The sequence below is a fragment of the Mauremys mutica genome, chromosome 18, assembly GCF_020497125.1.
Source record: "Mauremys mutica isolate MM-2020 ecotype Southern chromosome 18, ASM2049712v1, whole genome shotgun sequence".
Lineage (NCBI taxonomy): Eukaryota > Metazoa > Chordata > Testudines > Geoemydidae > Mauremys > Mauremys mutica.
This window is the reverse complement of record NC_059089.1, coordinates 16736280-16755176: the sequence shown is the minus strand read 5'-3', so window position 1 is coordinate 16755176 and position 18897 is coordinate 16736280. Positions and strand designations below refer to the sequence as shown.

At 40.6% G+C, this 18897-nt stretch overlaps 1 protein-coding gene across 7 annotated transcripts in view; it reads right to left on the bottom strand.

Annotated features, from left to right (window-relative positions):
• Positions 1–18897, bottom strand: part of SPTAN1 (spectrin alpha, non-erythrocytic 1) — a 68111-nt gene that overhangs the window by 25185 nt on the left and 24029 nt on the right. For 4 of the 7 annotated variants that reach the window (XM_044992795.1, XM_044992798.1, XM_044992796.1 and 1 more), the window contains exons 17-28: positions 15651–15894; positions 15137–15259; positions 14035–14252; positions 13121–13213; positions 12525–12659; positions 11555–11703; positions 10197–10256; positions 7524–7722; positions 5992–6096; positions 5138–5158; positions 4631–4666; positions 2771–2818 (exon numbers count right to left, since the gene is read on the bottom strand). In XM_044992795.1, the coding sequence (XP_044848730.1) occupies positions 2771–2818; positions 4631–4666; positions 5138–5158; positions 5992–6096; positions 7524–7722; positions 10197–10256; positions 11555–11703; positions 12525–12659; positions 13121–13213; positions 14035–14252; positions 15137–15259; positions 15651–15894 (1431 nt within the window). The remainder of the gene's footprint in view (positions 1–2770; positions 2819–4630; positions 4667–5137; positions 5159–5991; positions 6097–7523; positions 7723–10196; positions 10257–11554; positions 11704–12524; positions 12660–13120; positions 13214–14034; positions 14253–15136; positions 15260–15650; positions 15895–18897) is intronic. The other 3 variants (XM_044992797.1, XM_044992800.1, XM_044992801.1) reach the window with 1 other exon arrangement.

The following is an 18897-nucleotide window of genomic DNA, read 5'->3' as shown; positions in this document are numbered from 1 at the left end:
TGGTCTCTCTCGATCTTTGCCAGGGCCCTGCTGATGAGTGGAATCAGAGGGAACTCGTACATCAGGCTCCCTGACCACGACAGGAGGAAGGCATCAGAGAGGGAGTCCTTGCTCAGACCCTGTTGAAAACAAAACCGGTGGCATTTCCTGTTCTGTCTGGTAGTGAACACGTCCACTTGGGGAGTTCCCCAGCTTTGGAAGATCATGCAGGGTACCTCTGGATGGAGTGACTACTCGTGGTGAGAGGAGAAGTCCCTGCTGAGCTGGTCTGGCAGCATATTCCTGACACCGGGAAGGTGACAAGCTTCCATGTGGATTTCGTGGCTGATGCAGAATTCCCACAGATGGAGTACCTCCTGACAGAGAGCTGACAAGTGCTCTCCCCCTTGCCTGTTGACGTAGAACATGGAGGCTCTACTGTCCATCAGGACTTGTACCACATTGCCCGACAGGTGGGGCAAGACGACTCCGCACACCAGCTGGACTGCTCAGAGCTCTTTGATGTTTATGTGTAACTGCGCATCCTCCATGGACCACATCCTCTGAGTCTGGAGGTTGCCGAGATGTGCCCCCCAGCCGAGATCCGAAATGCCCAACACCAATTCAATGGAGTGAGGAGCGTTGTTGAATGGAACCCCTTCCAGGACCGTCCGGCGGTCGGTCCACCATCTCAGTGAGGTATCATCTGGGGAATGATAACGATCTTTTCCAGGGGGCAAGGAAGTCCCTCTTGATGGGGATTGGTACTACTGAAGTGGGGACACTTGCATAGGTCTCATCACAAGTCTTCCCTGAGACCGGGGCACCGGTGTGGGCAGCACTGGGAGCATATGGATCTCCTGAGCTGCTCAAAGAGCTCTGGGAGTCGATTGCACCTGAAGCTGGCTAGGGCCTGCACTGCTATCTGGGGGTCGCAGGCAAAGCATGTGATGGGCTGCACTGCTCAACTTGAGCTGGGGCCTGACTTCCTGAAGGGGGTGTTGAACTACCATGGGGGACCAGTGCCAGCTTGTGGATGGCGCCAGAAGAGCACTGCACACGGAGGCCGTGGTGCTCAGTGCGGAGTCAGAACGCTCTGGTGCCGTAGCAAGTGCTGACACCATTAGGAGCACTATCAGATGGATATTGTGTTCCTTCTTCATCCTAGGTTTAAAAGACTTGCAGATACAGCATGTGTCATTTATGTGCCCTTCACCTAAGCACCTTAGGCAGCTGGTATGTGGATCACTGACGGGCATAGGCCGTTAGCAGCTATCGCAGGTCTTAAAGCCTGGGGACCAGGGCATGCCCTGTCCCCTGGCTGAGTTCTGTTTGGGACTAACGAAAAGTTGAGAACTACTAACTATATACAACTATATTACATGTTTTCAAAGTTCAGAAGAACAGAAAACGAAACAACGGTAGTCAAAGCAGCAGATGTTCCAGCACCGTCACTGGCAGCAAGAAGTAACTCAGGGTGGGGGGAGCCAGTGGCACCCCTTAGACCATGCCATATGGGCACCACTCCAGGGGGTGCCAGAGACGGTCCCCTATGGATACTGCTGGGGGAAAAACTTCCGGCACCTGTGCATGTGGAGAGCACACACCTAATATGGAATGGACATGAGCAAGCACTTGAAGACCTCCATGACCTGAAATGTAAATCCAATAAAGATTTATTTTCAAATATTTTGCTCACTGTGCTTGTATAGTTACATTTCTTAAGGTATAAAGGTGCTTCAAATTCTCTTTAAAGAAAAGGAAAGGAAAAAGGCCCTATGAAGACTTATTTTCAGGTGAGGATCACATTTAAAGCATGGTTCCCCAGCTTTTTCAATCCACAGATTTCTCTGTAGAAGCAAAATCCTCTTGTGATTCCCAACACTGCTGCCTCTCCATTTTGGCTCCCTAAAGGTTTCATTCCACAGATCTGCTCAAAAGGCCCCTTGGAACACTGGCAGTCCATGGACAACAGTCAGATTACTGCCACTTTAAAAAGATTATGGCAGAAATGGTAGTCTTCCTAAAAATGTTACTCTTAGTGCTTTAGAGCACATAAGCAAACTACTTAGGGCTAGTCTACACTTACCAGCCGGGTCAACACGGTGAGTTTGACTTCTCGGAGTTCGAACTATCGCGTCTAATCTGGACGCGATAGTTCGAACTCCGGAAGCGCCGCGGTCGACTCCGGTACTCCACCACTGCAAACAGCGGTGGCGGAGTCGACCTTGGAGCCGCGGACTTCGATTCCGCGGCGTCTGGACGGGTGAGTAGTTCGAACTAGGGTACTTCGAATTCAGCTACGCTATTCACGTAGCTGAACTTGCGTACCCTAGTTCGACCCCCGCCCTTAGTGTAGACCTGCCCTTAGAGAACAGTGGGTGGTGGGAATTGAGCTAGGAGGAAGGCCAAAGTTATCTTTGAGCATAACTGAAGGTTTCTAACTGCAGGTTGTCCACACACACACACACACACACACACACACACACGTCATTGGATTTCTATTTGCTGCTTTGATCACAGAACAATGCACTGGTTCAAGGAACTATACAGCAAGTTATAAGTGTTTCTCCTGTGATGTGGAAGCAGGTAACTTTATGCTATGTATGTGCATAAAGCACCTGTTGTATTCTGAGAAGCAGACGCTGTAAATTAGCATTTATTTTAACATGTTTAGTCAAAAGGGTATGGAGGGCAATAGAACATGGAGGCAGAATAGTGAACACAAAGAAGGTGATGAGAGAAAGCTGTTACTTCTCAGTGAGTAGAAGCACCACAACTGGATTCTTACCTTGATGGAATTAAAGGTGGCCACTGTATGAACCATCATACGTGCAGACTATATAAGGAAAAAGCAAAAATAGTAAAAAAAAAAAAAAAAATCAAAATCAAGCAGTTAAATTTCTATCTTAACAATCAAGTGTCATACCATACGAACAAAAACTCAGACACCCCAACACAACTTAGTTTTGGCCAAAAACAGGTTTTGTAAGATAGATTTTACAACAAGTAGAATGAATAGAAATGTTCATGATTTTATAAGTTTCAATTACAAATTTTTCGTGTCTATTTTCTTCTACAGCATTGTGAACCCATCGTTGTGTCAGACGAATGATTGCTTTTTGCATGTAGTGTTGCAGTAATTTTGTTGGTACCAAGATATTAGAGGGACAAGGTGAGTGAGGTAATATCTTTTATTGTACCAATGTCTAATTTTTTTTTACAGTAGCACCTCAGAGTTATGAACACCCTGGGAATAGAGGTTGTTCGTAACTCTGAAATGTTCATAACTCTGAACAGTACGATCACGGTGGTTCTTTCAAAAGTTTACAATTGAACAATGACTTAATAAACCTTTGAAACTTTACTATGCAGAAGAAAAATGCGGCTTTCCCCTTTTTTAGTAGTTTACGTTTAACGCACTACTGGACTGTATTTGCTTTTTTTTGGTATCTATGCTGCTGCCTGCTTGTGTACTTCCGGTTCCAAATGAGGTGTGTGGTTGACTGGTCAGTTTGTAACTCTGAGGTTCTACTGTATTAGATTTTGTATTTTTAGATTGGTTTTTGTATTTCAATCAGCATATAAGTGGTGAAAGACAGATTTTTTAAATTTAATTAGTTGTAACAGCTTAAGGTTTTACAGACCACAGTAATTTAAAAATGTGTATAAATATTATCTTGATAGTATTCCTTTAAAAGAGAACCACAGCCTTAATGAGGGTTGAAAAGACAAAGAACCTGAAAAGGCAACTCTGACAAATGGAAACTTTTTCAAAATAAAATATGCACTGAGAATGACAAGTATTCAACAGATTTAAGTTTAACTGAATTTTTGACAAAAATCACCCCAGCAAGTAATTAAAATATTCCTGAAAAGGCTAAGAAAACATTTGAGACTAGTGGAAACAAACTGGAAAAATAATTGACTGAAGCCTCTCCTCTCCTTCGGAATGTAAAAATCTCCTTTCTTCTACCACTGATGGATTGCTCATGGAATTCATTCTTTCGTGCACACTGTACAGCGGAAGGGGAGCTTAAATCATTCATAGTGAGACTGTCATCTTCCCATTAAGAGCCATATTGCTAGTTAAAAGATCTGAACTACAAATCATCTTTGTATAGAAGTGGAAATCAGTCCTCTGTTAAAGACTTTCAAATGAAAAATGTCATTTTGCTATACAGAAAGGAAACGGATTACTGTGGTTTTATATATAAAGTGCAGTTTGAGATTTCTACAGTGAGTGTTATCTTGCTGAGGACATGCTATTGTTCATCATTGTGTGCATACTTGTAATGAAGACTAGACATGAGGCAAGTTGAGGGTGTTTGTTTTTTGTTAATATTACCTCTGAGACAGCAGCACCTGCATAGTAGCTTTATATTTTAATACAGTGTGCGAGATGATGACATCAGTTAATTTCTACTGATTATTCCACAGATTTTTCATAACGTGCATTTAAAAAAAAAATCTATCTACTATGAATTGACCTGACTATTGGAAGAAGGGACCAGGACAGCACTCTACTACTACTCATAAGGAAAGGAATGTGTGTGTTAGAAGGATGCAAGGCCCTAAGAGATGATGTAATGTGCAAGAATGTTATTACTTTTCCTATCTGTTAGATGGGCCACCAAATAGTCAGACCTACCTTCCAAGGAGACGCGGTTTTGGAATCAGTTTCATCCTGTTTAAAGGATTAAGGGAAAACTTTAGACACATCAAGAAAACACACTGAAAATGGAAATTAACCAACACCCTGTTAAATTTTCAAGGATCAAGACTCCCGATTAAGTTATTTATGTGCACACAATCCTTTCAGAATTATTTAAAAAAATTAAAAAATGCATGTTGGTAAATATATATATATATATCAGGGCCACATGAGCTACCCTACACTGAGTTGGCTACTGGCTTGAGATATAAGTAACACAGGGTGAATGCATCAAAAAGATAATCTCCCTGAACTTGGCTTAAGAAGGTAAGAGAATTTTTGTGTTTCCCTTCAAAGCCATTATCACGAAAGAGAGAGTTCTGAGAGAGATGAACTCTGACCCAAAAGGGATCTGAGTCACAAAATCTTCTCTTCTATATGTCCAAGCCCTCTTTCTGTTAAAGCTTCTGCAAAACAGCATGCAAATATCATAACAATGCTTACCCTGGGCATGCCATAGACTTCCTGTAAGGGAAAAGGAAATGGATATGTTATTTTGTAAGAGAAAATCTAGAAAGATTTGATTCTTTTTGAGGAAAGGGGAGGAAATGGGATGAACAATGTAATCTACAAAGAGGAAGCAAAAGTATTCTGCTATGTCGACCTTCTGTGTACTACCAGCTGAAGAACATGATCAAATCAAAAAAATACATGCAGCACAAGTGGCAGAGTTTTGATACTCACAGTGAATTATGGTATACATTATCTCAGGATTTATAAAGGAAGAAGTGTTTTCGGTGCTCTTGCTATAATTGTCGATATTGTGTAGAATTATTTACACAAGCAAAAGCAGTCATGGAAAATTATAATAATACTTGGGCATTTATATTGCGTTTTAAATTTTCAAAGAACTGCATAAACAGTGGAGTGAATTTATCCCATTAACCAACTAATCTTCACCTCCGTAAGGTCTAACAGTATTATCCAAAATGTAGAAACAAGGACAGAGAGATTAAATGACTTTCCCAAAGCATCACTACTAGTCATAGAAAATCCACATACTATTAATTTAGAACTTACAAGTATTAAAAAAATTAAACATTATCTAGATGTATGTTATAGCACTATTTACAATGAAATGATCTAAAGGCTACCCTGCTGACCAAAGCCACTTTAGGATGCCACTTTTAGACAACCAGCAATCTAGAAAAAAGAATAAGTAGTGAAATAGAAGCAATAAAAATCTTAGGTGCAAAAGTGGAGGACAGATGGAAAAACAGGAGAAGAAAGGACAAAACCAATTCCATCTGTCTCTTATTATAAAATGGCAGCGGACCAAGTCACAAACACACACAGACCTGTTGCTGTACTGCCTGTACTTCCTCTGCCATCAGCCCTTCAGATTCCAGGTCATTCGCAACCTTGTTTATGTCCTTTAGACGAGATTCATTGGCTTTCAAATCCTGCACAGAACAGTAAATATCACAGCATGAACATTTATATAAGCAAAACACAAGGCGGTAAGGATGTCCATCAGAGGCATCAAAAGGTATCCAATTTATGAACAGCATGGATTTAGCCCTTTTGACCTTTCCTGTTATCAGTGGATCTACAATGCAGAGAGTCTTTTGACAAGAAATCCCAACTGCCAGTGTCAATGGATTAAAGAACTGGACTACTGGAGTTTTCCCACACTAAAATAAAGTTAAAGTTAATTTCTAGACAGCGATGATATATCCTTTAAAACCATTAACTATGTTAAATTTAAACTGCATTACCGAGAAGATTAAAAAATTATCAGCTATTGTGCTGAATAAATACACTAGAAGAGATGACTCAAGATGTGATTTTATGATACAGGCCACTATTTCTGCTCCATAACAACTCATTAAATACATTACTAAAAGTAGAAAAAGAGAAATTATGTATTTCAGAATAAACATGCACCTCTACCCTGACATAACGCTGTCCTCGGGAGCTAAAATATCATACTGCGTTATAGGTAAAACTGTGTTATATCGAACTTGCTTTGATCCACCAGAGTGCGCAGCCCGCCCCAAGCGCTGCTTTACCACGTTATATCTGAATTCGTGTTATATCGGAGTAGAGGTGTACTTCCTTATACTAGAGAGCTGGCACTGAAGTCTTGAAGGTGATATATTTTAAGTTCAGCAGTCAGTTTATTACAGAGACATCAAGGAGTTTGGCACCCATCTCTCACCTGTAACGTTAGGCCAGCTCAGACTGCTTGTTACTTAACATTCAAGCCGTAAATGCAATACAGCCCACATTGAATCACCAGTTATTCAAAATCATTAGTCCAGAGCCCCTGGCACTTCTATGCACAATGGCTCACAGAGCAAGAGGGAAAACATTTTAAAGCTCATTTACATCTCATGCAAGGCAAAATTCAGCCAATATCATACACTCGCTAATGGTGGGTGGAGGAAAAAAAATAAAACCAATCACCTCCTCTTCAAAGCAGAGGCCATTATTATGTCTTGTAGAATACTGTGCAGTTCAGAGAGCCTGATCACTCTGCCTTTAAACAAAGGGAGGGGGAAGCTTCCTTGTCTGGATGGCATACTCAGCATAGTGGAAGTAGTAAAAGTGGCACCTACAGTCAGTGCAGGAAGCTCCATGTTCAGAAATGCTAAATAAAAAGAGCGTTTCCTCTGGTGCTACATAAGTGGAGATAACATAGCAGAATACCAGCAGCAGAACCAGTAGAAATAAACTGAATGCTTTGCTTGCTTCAGAGTTGTGGATTAGTAGAACTATACCAAACTATGAAGGGATTGTCATGGAAACCTCATCAGGAATCTGAGCTGAAGGATGACAAGAAGACTCAGAATTATTGTGCTACATAAAAGGTTACATAATAACCTACCTTCTGAAAGTCATCAAATTTCTTCTGCAGTACCTCAACCTGCTCCAAATCAGCCCCCACCTCTTCATTGGTGAGCGCAGACTCTTTCTCATTGATCCACTGCTGCAGCTCATTAGCCTCACGGAAAAGCATGAACTTTTTGCAACTTTTTTCCAGCATATCCTTGCGCTTCTCGCCCAGCTCAAGAAGAGAGTGATATCTGGAACATACAGAGAGGGAAGGTGGGGGACTGTCAGATCTCACCTGAACAGAGTTATAGCACATGAAGGTGATAAAAATGGACTAGTAGCACCAGCGATGAAGGAAATCCCTACAAGGAGATGCCAAATAAATCATTCTGCACAATAACAGACAATGATCATGAAGATGTAAAACCTGTAAGTTTCTATACTACACAGATCACAACACTGAACCATGACCTCCCACATACAAGGCTTTTTTGATGGGCAGAAGCAAAGCAAATTGCAGCTTAGGATAAGGAATGCAGGTCAGCAACGCAGGGATAGCTGCATAAAACATAGGCTCTTTTACTTATTTATCCTACCTTATATTTTGTTCATGCAACTATATCAAACATATGCATAAAATATGCTAAACACCACATTAAAGGGTTTTCTTCTAGTATATCAATTTCCCACAGCTCATTTAAATTTGACAGCTCACAGCTGTCTGACACAAGATTCTTGCCTGCCTGTTATTCAATGCAGTATCTGATGAATCCTTGGTGATTTTGTCTTTTTCTCCTCTCCTTTCGCAAAGCAAAGGTTTTCAATTGTGCAATAGAAATGTGCCTAATTCTGATTTCACTTGCACCATTTTTACATCTGTGTGATTCCTACTGATTTCAATGGAATTACTCCTGATTTACATTAGGATAACTGTGACAAGAATTAGGTCCTAAAGACATACTGACAGCTTAAAAAAAAAAAAAAGATACATATAGTTTTCCTATGCCTTAGAAGACCAAAGCAAATTAATATTTTTGCCTACGGAGTTAGGCTCTCTCAGAACAAGTATTATATACAGAAATGCTGTGTAATTACTTGAAAAGCACAGGTAGGTGGGTGGGTAAATGTCTTCTGCTTATTTCTCGCAATAAAGTCTAAATATTTCCAACATACAACAAAGAGGAAGCAATGGATACAGATGGCCTTTGGAGCCCTTTTACAAGCTATGGCTGGTGAAAGACAGCAGAGAAGTCTTGGGGGACTGTGAATGCTTCTTTTTGGGAGGTCAAACTTGATGACCATTTTAAGGAATCTGTGGTTAGATCCTTACAGGAAAAACCACCTCTAAAAATTTCTCTAATTGCCATCCTGTTTCAAATCTTCTGGTGATGGGGCAGTTCCAGCAGCCTCTGGATTCCTCAAATTTCTTCAATCAAATTTCAAGCTTGAGTATAGTAGAAAGACTATTAATATCCATGACTGATTTCCATCTTCAAGCTACAGATAGAGGGAAAGTGTCCATTCTGATCTGATTAAATTAACAGCCATTAATACTATGAGATATCGTTGGGTCACCTGCAGCACCATACAAAGGTGAACAGGACACCTTTGCAATGATTTCATTCCTAAGACCAAGAGCACAGTTGGAGAAAAGCTAGACACTTTGGGCTCCAGTGTCAATACTGGATGTCCATACTTACTTGTGTGTCCTTTTCATGAAACTTAAATTCAGTGAAACCATTGTCATCTTGGTATCGGATTAAGACTGGAAGTCAGAAGGAAGCGAACTGGCTGAGACTGAGTCCACCTGAGACTCATGCAGAATGCTGCTGCTCATCTTCTGAATGGGATAGGCTGACATAAGCACATAGCACTTGAGTGTCATATTCTGCACTGACCATAAAAGTTTGCTTCAGGGTGCAATTTCATGAACTCGGAAGCATAATTATATAGCCCATAAATGACCAATTCCAATTCCCTTCGAATCTGATTTTCCTTCAACTACTTTGTGACAATTAAGAGTGATTAGGATGTTTCTGTTGTGGGTGCCTGAGACAAACTCTGTAGGAAAGGTGGTAGAGCATTCTCAAGCAAGAGCAATCACCCATGGAACTTGCTTCCTCTGGCAGTTTGTCAGAGCTCAAGGCAAAGTACATTTGTTCCAGCAGGTTTTAATAGACTATTTTAACTTCATCTTATGACAGTGAGGAACCTTCCTGTATGCCTGTAATATAACTTTTATGGAGCAAAATAACAGGGTTTGATCATCCTTTGTGAATGGTATGATTATTTTAATTGTGTCTGTAAATAATTCTAAGCCATTCATATGTAATATGTTGTATTCCAATACACACACACGTTCATGTATGTATATAATAGATCACATTTTTACATACACCTAAGAAACTGCAGGATTCTTTTTAACTCAGTCAATGGAGACAAGCAGATGTCCTGTTTCATAAGCAAGATCAGTATGGTAGAAAATAACAGCGCCTCCAGTTTAGCAAAGAGAGAAGTGGCCAAGAAGATAAGCTGCTGTCTAGCTGTAAGAGATCATGTGCCAAATATCTACTACTGTTCTAAATTAAGACAATTCTACATTGTACAAATTGCTTCCATGTATCCCTCTGGAGCAGCACTCCCAAAGGAGGAAAGAAAAAAGGGAGAATGAACAGGTAACTAGTATGGAGACAGCATGGTTTAGAAAGGGGTGGATCCTACTCACAGTTCTTCGACCTGTTTCATACGTAGAGATACACTGCCGACTTCCTTAGTTATGAGAGTCCTGCACAGACAGAGGGAGCACAGCAAAAGCATGCAAAAATTAGTTAGATTAACAAAAATAATGAAAGCAGCAGCTCCATCCAGGGGTCATTTGTGGTGGGAGATGAAGGTTAAGAATTCACATTTAAATGGAGAAAGTTAGGTGCCATTCAAAAGCAAAATTTGAAGCAAATCAGTCAGTGCAAATCACATAAAGAAATCATCAGCAGCACAGTTGAACTCACTACAGGGCCATCTCACTTCTCAATCATGCCATTCAGTTCAGAACTGAAAGGCACTCCCACCATTCCAAAATAATGCAACCTAGTTTCTAGCTCTCAGAAGCAGTGTGCAAGCGTATATTAGAGTTACATAACAAACTGTTCAGGAATTTATTACTATTTAAGAACCTTGCATTCTTTCCTCCCTCTAGTCTGTACTATGTATTACAGTATAATATAATCTTTAAAAAAAACACAGGTTTTCATTCTCAGTTTACAAAGCCAATAATTTACGAACACATTTAATAGTTGGTGTCTCAAAACAACTGAGTGGGTGGGAATTCTTGTAAAAGTGACAGTATAACTGTGAGAACAGCTGGGAGGGAGCATACAACTTATAGATTTTCCTTTCCAAGTAGTCTGATAAGATGAGCCTGTAGCCCACACCTATCCTCTACTGCTCTGCCTCAAGCTAATCTACAGCTACCATGTGCTGTAGGAGAAGCATTTACCAAGCATTCAGGCAGCTTTCTTCATCTGCATAGCAAATTAAAATTTTATGCAGGTAGATTTTAGCTCACATAGTGCAGAGAGGCAGCACTTTGTCTCTGAAAAACTGCAACAAGCCAGAGCCAAACAGCCATGACTCCTAAACAATTAATTGCCCAAGGCCAGTCCTGTATATGGAGGGTACTGTACTTCAGATAATCAGATTTAAGAAGGCGTCTCAAACATAATTGCGTGTTAAGATGTTATAATTACAAATATGAATGCTGCTTAGGACAGAAATAATTCACAAACAAGTTCAAGTTGTTAGGTACAACAACAACAAACATGGAAAATAAAGTTAGACAGTAAGTTTAGCTCAATTTTCATGATTTGTACAGTTAAACTGGAAAAACAGCAGAAGAATCTAGAATTAAGAATGAAATGGATCAATAAAAAAAAAGCATTTTACTGCTGTAAAAGTGCAACACTGAGTTCTAATGCAACTATCCACTGATGTTAAAGGGATGTCTACCTAAACTTGTAAAAGTGAGGCACTGGCCAACCCAACAAGTGCTGCGACTGATTTTAGGTCCTGTTAGTTAAGTCTTACTGGTTGTCAATTTGCTCCTGCCGCAAGGCTATGCTGCCCTGCTCCTCGAGTAGGTTCTCTCGGGATGCAGACTGAGCAGGGTCTAGTTTTTTCACATAGGCAGCTGGTACAAAACCCTGACGGTCATTCACTTCTACCTTCCACCAGTCCTGAAAGAAAGGAAAATACAACCTTGATTATATGTTCATCTTGATTAGGTATCATGGATACACAACCACAAACTGAAAACAAGCAACTTCTGTAACTGCTTGGAGGCTACTGCTAGCACCTGAACAGCACAAGAGAACTACCACTCCCCACATGTTTTCAGTGTACCTCATCAGCACCAGGACAGTCCTGTGAGTGTTTCTGCCCACAGGATTTTTGGGACCTGGATTCGTGCATTAACACCATTAGACTTTAAACACAAATGTTTTGTTTTTCTTTCAATAAAAAAAAACAAAAAACAAAACAAATGAACAAAAATACCATCAAGGTAGGAAGAGGCCTACCATAAATTCCACCCCTCTGCAAGAGGCCCCCTCAGATACTAAACTGAACCTGCTCTCGGTAATAATCCTCTGCAGTACCTTGGTGAATCTCCAATTTGATTTCCATGCTCTCTGCCCCCCTGGCCAGAAGGGACTAGGAGTGCAGTAGGGCAGGAAAAGAATAGCCTCATCTCTCAATCATGAGCCCTTACGGTCAGTGAATGCTGAATGGTGATGGGATATAAAGAGAATGAAGTCTCTCATCTAGAAAGGTGGTGGATACAACAGTGACGAGGGTTGTAAAACAGAGGAAGAGGGGTGGAGCCTCTGGGAGGTTGAAGAGGGATGCCAAAGAACTGAGGGAGGAATGGAAGCACAGAATGACTATGTAAATGATTTAACTATGCTATGACAGTGCTGTTTAACAACAAAAAAGCTCACTAGTGCATACAAGACCAAATGTACCAGGCAGTTCAGAATCCTGGCAGGTGAGAGTTTACCTTGTTGGTGCTGTTGAGCAGTGTGAGGATGTCTCCCTTTTTCATTGTCACCTCCCGGGGACTCTTCTCTTGATAATCATAGAGAGCAAGGACCAGCTCTTTCCCAGTTTCATCATCTGTGGGAGCAACTTGTTGCTACCATGAAGAGGAGGAAAAAGAAAAATGCATTACACAACAGAAACTGCTGAATGTTGAAATGTAACTAATAAAGTTGTTCTACAAAGTATTGCAGCCTTAATTATACCTACTACAATGCCACGGTGTATTAAAGGATTCCTGTTTAACAACTGATGAAAGAGTGCTGAAGTAGATTTGGGTGCCGTTTCTACATTCAAACCCACAAACAAGGCCACAGGCTATATCAGTTTCATAAAAAAACCCAATCACCAACAACTGTTTTCGATCTGTGCTACATACATGTCTGTTATCGATTACAACAGGCAGCAGTAGAGCAAAAAGATGAAGACCACTAACTTAAATCTGAGAACAAAACATGTTCTGCTGTAAGCACTCAGCAATAATGCTTGATAATAATAAGCTTTGTTTCTATTGACAAAACAGGAGTTTTAGAAACATGATTAGCCATCTTTCCTTACCCTGCATGACTGGGCCTGCTCCCTTAATGCCTGCATGCTACTGCCGTAAGCTGTAAGATCTGACATCAAAGCTTCATGTTTCTTCAGAAGAGCCTGAAACCAAATAAACATTGCAACATGCACATCAGAAAACCACTTCACAGATTCTACACTCTATTTATACATATGTTAATTTTAATGTGTATACATTGAATGCAGTTCTCATGAGAACTGCAGGACTAGCAGCTCTGGAGAGTGAAATCCTCTATTTAGCCACAAAACAGATATGGCACAGGTAGCAGCAGGGAAAGTTTTTGACACTGCTCCACTAATGTGCTTCAACCCTGACTAGGGGATTAGGGGATACCATCCTCTGGAAGTGAGAGCAGTTCAGACTTTATGTTCTTGAAGTTGCTAGCTTCTACTGCTTTGGAATTACCACCAAGGGTGTCAGTTTGTATAATCTGTGATATAGCTACTATCCACTGGGAATTGGTTCAATACCCCACTAAAATAGCAGTTTGAAAACCATCTCACAGCTATATATCATTAATGAACTACTGAAGTGCAGATTCATACTAAAGACACAGGTGTGAAAGACTGTATCCCATTACCAATCCACTGAGATATTATGCCCTGTCTCCTCCACACAATATGAAAATCCTATAAGAGTGAATAACAATGCCAACTTTCTTTGTAGCTTGTCTAACATCTTGCCAGGGAACTTTATTAATGGAGGTGGAGAACAAGAATACATACTCTTGTTTCTAAACTCAACTACAATTTGCTAGACGAGCAGCTTACTGTATATACTGTCCTTTTCACTTTCATATAAACACTAATCCTGCAGAACAACTCATTATCTTTATCAATCCTACATCAGATTTCCACTGCTACTTTTTGCACATGCAACAAAACCACCACCAATACCACACCTCAGCAGAGTCTTCATCTTTTCCATAGTCTGTACTGCCCACAATGGGCTCCTTTTCCCTCATCCAGGATTCAGCCTCATTAGCATCAGCAAAGTATTGCTGGGCTTGCAGGGAGTCCTCTAGATCTTGTCGACGCTGAGAGGCCTTGGCTTTCAGTGATTCCCACTTCTGATTTAGCTCATTCAATTTGGCTTTCACGTCCTCAGCAGCAAAGTGTCCTAAATAATGAAAGAGCAGGAAAAGTGGGTTTGAAGACATTATTTATAGACATACAAACGACAGAAGGGACTGAAAGATGACTTGCGTTTTTTTTAATCACACCAGTCTGGTTTATGTAAAGCTATCCACCTTTCTTTGAATGGTTCTCATTAGCACACAAAGCTTAGTCCAAGTTTGGCTTTCGGCATGCAGTGTCCTTTTGACACTAAATGAAAGTTACTGTTTTTTCTTGTCAGATTGGGCCAGGAACATTTGAGTCATTGAAGACAAAGCACACCCTGCCCTCATCATTTCCTTTCTATTTGTTTACAGTGATGCAGGAAAAGGCCAGTTCTTTCAAGGCTCGAGTTTCTACTCAGAAAAAGATTCTGATTTGAAAAAGCATTTAGAATTTTGGAAAGAGGGGGTAACATTAGTAAGATTGCTGAATAAAAAATACTAATGTAAATGTAATATCACTAATAACACGAGCTACAGAGCTCCCATCACCATTGATTATTATTTCTCAGAATATTTAAAGGTAGTATCTTAAAATGAGACTAAGGAAAAAGTGCAAAGATCAGACAACACTAGGAGCCATGTATTAGGATAAAATTACAGTTCATTGGTTTAATGTGACAATTACTTTGTACCAATATGTAGGTGACTAGCAGCACTGGATGGAAATCTGTTAAATAGAAGATATAGATTTCCCCAGGAACACACATGTATTTCCATGTGAAGGACAGCGATAAATCAAAATCGGCTATTTAATCCCACTGGCAGAAACTATTACGCACATGCAAACTATCATAAAAGAGGCAATTGTATAGGCCAGAGGATGTAAAGTGAAAAAAGAACACTGAATTTCTGAACTAGGAAGGATTAAAATATTTAGACGCACCCTCTTCCACCATGGCATTTCCTTTCTGGGTGACTGCTTTAATGCGCGGTTCATGGCCTGCAATTTCTGCCTGCAAGGCTTGGTGCTTCTTTAGCAGGTTCTGGACCCCAATCAAATCCTTGCCTGAAAGAGATCATACGATATATCTTAATCTATGAGATCATTCAAAGTCATTGAAGTCAATAGGTTAAATAAAAGATTCTAGCATGAAACACATTGACTGAATCCTGCAAGTTTAGTCAAGAAGTAGGTCTGATTACAGTCTAGATCTACTACTGTGTAAAATTAATTGCCCTATAAAAAGTTAGAAACTTCACAAAGTAATCGATAATAAAGGAATCGTGGACAGCAACTACTGTAACAATAGATTTGTAATTCAAACCAATGCCATGGATAACCCTGCCATAAACATTTTAGAAATTCCCAAATTATATTCTGTAAAGATACAAAGGCATTGAACAACAGAATTATCCAGTTAAAATAACTGGAAGCACAAAGATGAGGATGTACCAACCTCTGTTTGTTGAAGCTGCAATAGGTTCCTTCTCTCTAATCCAGGTCTCTTCATCCTCGATGTCACGGAACAGTTGCTGCAGGCGAAGAGAGTCAGCAAGTTTCTGCTTGCGAGCTACCATAGGATCCTTCAGAGCTTCATAGCGAGCCACCAAAGCTTCTTGTTTCTTCTTGATATTATCAGCATCAAAGTGTCCAGCATCCTGGAACTGGCGAGCCTGGATGGTGATGCCATCAATGCGATCCTAAAATTTAATTCAGCAATGGGTATTAGATCAGTATTCTCCAGGATGGTTTAGGCTTTGATTATTCTTGTTAGTTGCAGGGCCAGACTGTTATGTAACATTTCTAGGTCTTTAGCTTATCCCTTGTACTGCAATAATGGATGAGAAAGTGAAATTGGACTAGAAATCAACTAGTTATTTTTACTGCCTAAAAGCAGAAAAAAATACAAAAAGTAAACAGTTGAGTGACAAGTTTCAGTTTTAATATAGAGGTGTATGATTTTCAGACGCACAATATACTACACAAAAGAAAAACACCAAATTCCAACAAACATACAAATGTATTGACTGTTCCCAAAAGTCAGATCAACAGGGGTATTCAGCAAATTTAAATAAAAGTTTAAAATTAAGCAAGTTTTAATGAAGCTACTGGAATCTGCATGTTACTGAGTTCCCTTGCTGTGTGTTTTGAACTTTTAAAGGTGATGTGTAGAGGTTAGGATTGTCTTCAGCTCTGAAAGTCTTTTGGATTTGGAATTTGAGAACTAGCTTGTCCTTATGCCAAGAAGTGAAAGGTGGGGTCAGCCATAAGTGCATTCAATTCACTCACTCTCCTGGCTGATGTAATGGCAATAAGGAAAGCTGTTTCAATAGATAAATGGTAGAAGGAACACTCGGCCATGCTGCTAAAATCAACCTTTGATCCCTTGGTGGCTAACACCAAGTTGAGGTCTCAAGAAGGGACAGGATCTCTAACAGAAGGATACACAGTAGATAACCCTCTCAAACCTTTTAACTGAACTATGAACAAATAAAGATCTACCATCAACTAGAATACGATATGTGGAAATGGCTGACAAACTTAACTATGTACTTAAAGAATCAGGGGCTAAATATTCCATATCACAAGGGATGGAAGCAGAGGCAGGAGAATCAGATCGTCCCTTCATCCAAGTCTGAAATCTAGCCCATTTTAGAAGGTAACAGTTTCTAGTAAATTGTTTTTGAGAGTTGATTAGTATGTCATGCACTGGGGAAGAACATGACTGCTCAAGAGCAGACACAGTCAGAGTCTGATTGCCCATGCCATCAGTTGAAGAAACTATTGGTTTGGACGAAAAATCCTTCTCTCCTTCTGGGACAGAGGAAGACACAAAGACACCATCAGACAGTTGAAGGAGATCAGTAAACCACCACTGGCATGACCAAAATGGGGCAATGAGTTTCATCCTTGCCCTATCCTGATGCATCTTCCTTACTATCTTCTGAATCAACAGAAATGGAGGAAAAGCATACAACAAGTCCTTCCCACAGTGCAGAAGGAAGGCATCTGACAGGGACTGACAGTCCCTACCCACTTTGGAACCGCAGAGACGACACTTTCTGTTGACCCTCGTGAACAGCCCACATATAGTTGACCCCAGCTGGAAAATACAGTGTGAACCAACTGATCCTTTAGGGACCATTTGTGTATCTGAGAGCTGGGTCATGCTGAGATGGTCTATGACTACATTGTTTTCCCTTGCTAGATGCTGAGTTACAGGATGAATGTTGTGACAAATACTCCAATACCATAGTCTTATAGCCTCTGCACACAAGGGAGCAAAGTGGGCCCCCATTCCCACTTTTTGACGTATTATGTTACTGATGTAATGTCAGTTTCCACTTGCACAAACCTCCATTGCAAGAGAGGGCGAAATGACCTGAGCGCTCTTAATATTGATATGCAAGAATCTCTCCTGAAGAGGGCCAGTTCCCATGAACTCTCAAATGATTCAGATGGGCTCCCCAACCCATGGGAGATGCGTTTGAAGTCACTGTCCAGGATGGACCCTCCCCTTCAAAAGCAAGGTCCCCCAGCTTAGTTCTAGCATCCATAGCTGGGGAGGAGCAATGCAACCAAGCGTCTCTCCTGATCATCGCAGCAGATGCCAATATTCTGGCAGCAGAGTCCAAAGTGCCAAAAGAGGCCCTGAGCACCTTTGACTACATTCTGGTCTTCCATTAAGACGGCATTCGCCAATCTATTTTTGTCATTTGGGAAGTCTTGGAAAAATAATGTCATCTTTTCCCATCCATGGCATTGGTAAAGGGGCAATAACCACTTGGTAATTCCCTGTCCTAATACTGAGGGATGTGAAAGTAGAATGAATTATATTGTAAAAATAAGAATGGATTAAAGAAATGTTGTATGCACCTTTAAGCAGAAATAAGAAATGTTGAAATACAGGTGCCAGGAAAAGAAACATTAGGCATAAACAATGGTGCTAATGGCGAAACATTAACAGAAGATGGGTAATAGTTAGTAAGGAAATAAGATATGCATGCCTAGCCCAGGTAAACTTATCTGATTCTGCTTCCTTTGTTATCTTGTTAAGTTCTCACCCTTTTATCTGTATAAATAAGATAGTTTGTGTCTTGCATGGTGCTCACATTATCTGGGTGTTATTAGCAGAGCGCTGTGCTAATAAAACAGAGTGGTCTGACAAACTGTGAGTCCTGAGTCTAACTTTGACAGGGACAATGAGAACACCTTACTCCTCAATGAGTCAATCCTTTTGCCCTCTTCATCAGCTAAGGTGGAATGCGCTAATCTAGAGCTAGCCCTGTTACTGGCAACAGCCATCATGAGTGAGTTAGGGACAGGGTGAGTGTGGAAGTAGGAAAACCCTTCAGCCGGCATGTGATACAACTTGTCTGCTTTCTTAGAAACAGGTGTGGTTCACACCGATTTAGCTGGCTGTAGCAAACCATTCAAATGGGCAGGCATATTCTACTCCTCTAAGTAGTAAGTATATCAAACACCAGCAGAGAAGTCTGTTCCACAGACACAGCAGGAAAGAATTAAAGCAGACACCATATGATATACCAAGTTGTGGAACTGCTTAGTGTCTCCTGAAGGAGCAGAGGCTGAAGCTACCCCACATGTTCTTCAAGCGATAAATCAGGTTCATAGTCCATTTCCAAATGCTTCTGATCAGAAAGGTGCTACCTCCTTGTCTTCTTCCTCTGACAACATTTCAG